Below are 2142 nucleotides of genomic sequence, written 5' to 3'. Positions count from 1 at the left end.
CCTTTGATCCCTCTGATCTCTCAGATCACTCTGATCTTTCTGGTCTCTCAGATCCCTCTGATCTCTCTGATCCCTCAGATCCCTCTGATCTCTCTGATCTCTCAGATCCTTCTGATCCCTCTGATCTCTCTGGTCGTTGGTTTTCCTCCAGACTCTTTCTCTCCGTTTCTCTGCAGCCTCAGAGATAAACAAGCCCAGCAGGAACAGGCTGTGTCTGTTGGTGTTGTTCGCTCTCTGAGATCCAGTCTGTTGAGTGGGCGTAACCATGGCAACCCCTTTTTAAAGCGAACAGAGAGGCGCTGAGCGATGAACAGTGGGAGGAGGTGAAGAGGTTACAGGCAGACACACACAAACAAGGCGAAAACTGTTGGAGCTGACCTCTGACCCCAGATCGGGTCCTGATCTGATCTCCCATCTGATCGTTGATGTAAACGCGTCTCCACACACACACACACAATCACACACGCACACACACGCACACACAACCACACACAGTGACACACACACACACACAGTGAGTGTGATGCTCCCTCACACTCGGCCCGGTCTGGCGCCCACGCTGCGTTACATAACGGCCCGTTGTTGTGTTCAGATCGCTGCAGAAGCTTTTCAGTGAACCTGAAAGGAGACCAGCAGATTGTTTACTGGTTTACTGGTTTACTGGTTTCAGCAGGTTGGCTCCAGTTGGAGCTGCGCTGGCAGCCGGACAGGAAAACCTTTACAGAAATGAAAGGTCGTCTCCTGGAGGTTCAGGACATTAAAACCAGATTATTGGTTCAATTATAATCATTTACTGGTTTTGTTACTTTTTTCCTAATGATTTTTGATAGATTTATGGGAAATTAGAGAAGAAAGCATGTTTTTCTTTAAAAATCTGGACTATAAAGGCAGATCGCCCTGAAAGGTTTTGATTCTCTACAGGAGATTCTGTGGATGGTGAACTAAACCTTCACGTTTCTCAGTTAAACATCAAGATGGTTTTAAAACCAGGAAAGCTTCTGGAGTCTGACTTAAAATATCTGGACAAAACAAAACCAGTTCTTTCTTAGGATGTTATTTGTTTTTGTCTTTGTTTCTGAATTTGCTGCATTTATTTATTTAATCTTCCCTGTAACTTTAAAAAGAAATGACTGAGTATTTGGAAATCACCTGATACTTTTTAGAATTTTCCCAAAATTTACTGATTAATTTTCTTTCCTTACATTAAGGAAAGAAAAATTACCAGTAAAGCTTTGAAAGTCCCAGTTTGGTCAAATACGCAGCAAGTTCTGGATTGTAAAATGAAAATGTAAAACTTTTTACATTTTCTCAAAGTAATAATGAATCTCCTGATGTGATGCTGAAAACACCTCAGAGTTTTTCTTCTCTACTTTTTAAACTTCTGAACGTTTCTTGGTGTTTATGTCGTTCTTTACTTCATAAATTGTCCTCAGATAAAACCTCCAGCTCCTCTCTGTAACCGGTCCTGTTTGCTCCAGGTGAAGTATAAAACCAACCAGAACCAGAGGCCTGAAGGCTCGTCGGACCTGCCCAACCTGCTGCAGCTGGAGCACGCCCTGCAGGCCAGCAAGCTGCAGAGCAACGTAGAGAAACCCACAAACCTCATTGATTCTTTGATTTCATATCAGTGGCTGATTATCATCCAATGATCCTCAGAGATAATGAACTTCCTGTTTCCTCAGCTGGAGTACAAGAAGAAGTACGAGCAAACCAAGGCCCACTACCACATCGCCGTGGATACGGCGGAGCAGCAGCACCACCGGGAGAACGCCGTGCTGCACAGCCAGGTACCAGTCACACTGAGCCAGACTGGTTTCTATGGCTTTACTGGTTTCTATGGCTTTACTGGTTTCTATGGCTTTACTGGTTTCTAACAGGCTGCTGTTTTTAGGTGAAGTACAAGGAGGAGTATGAGAAGAGCAAAGGACGCTCTCTGATGGAGTTTGGAGAAACTCAGAGCTATAAAGTATCTAAAGAGGCTCAGAAGATGCAGAGCGAGGTAACAAGCTGAACGTCACCTCCTAGTGGTCAAACAGCAGAATGCAGCTAACTGAGTTTTACTGTGTTTAATCAAAGATTTAAATGTTTGGAAGAACTTAAAGGAGAAATGATCAGAGATGGATTCAGGAATGTTTTATGTTT

The 2142-nt window shown here is 43.6% G+C and overlaps 1 protein-coding gene across 26 annotated transcripts in view; it reads left to right on the top strand.

Annotated features, from left to right (window-relative positions):
• Positions 1–2142, top strand: part of nebl (nebulette) — a 63378-nt gene that overhangs the window by 51478 nt on the left and 9758 nt on the right. For 21 of the 26 annotated variants that reach the window (XM_016664579.1, XM_016664589.1, XM_016664578.1 and 18 more), the window contains 3 exons: positions 1479–1583; positions 1683–1787; positions 1892–1999. The exons of 4 other annotated variants lie outside the window; for them this stretch is intronic. In XM_016664579.1, coding sequence (XP_016520065.1) covers positions 1479–1583; positions 1683–1787; positions 1892–1999 — 318 coding nt within the window. Of the gene's footprint in view, positions 1–1478; positions 1584–1682; positions 1788–1891; positions 2000–2142 lie in introns of those variants that run through there. One more of the 26 variants, XM_016664588.1, reaches the window with a different exon arrangement.

This window comes from Poecilia formosa, unplaced genomic scaffold, assembly GCF_000485575.1.
Source record: "Poecilia formosa unplaced genomic scaffold, Poecilia_formosa-5.1.2 Scaffold497, whole genome shotgun sequence".
Lineage (NCBI taxonomy): Eukaryota > Metazoa > Chordata > Actinopteri > Cyprinodontiformes > Poeciliidae > Poecilia > Poecilia formosa.
Note: the sequence above shows the minus strand (reverse complement) of the source record. Positions and strands in the feature narration are given on the sequence as shown.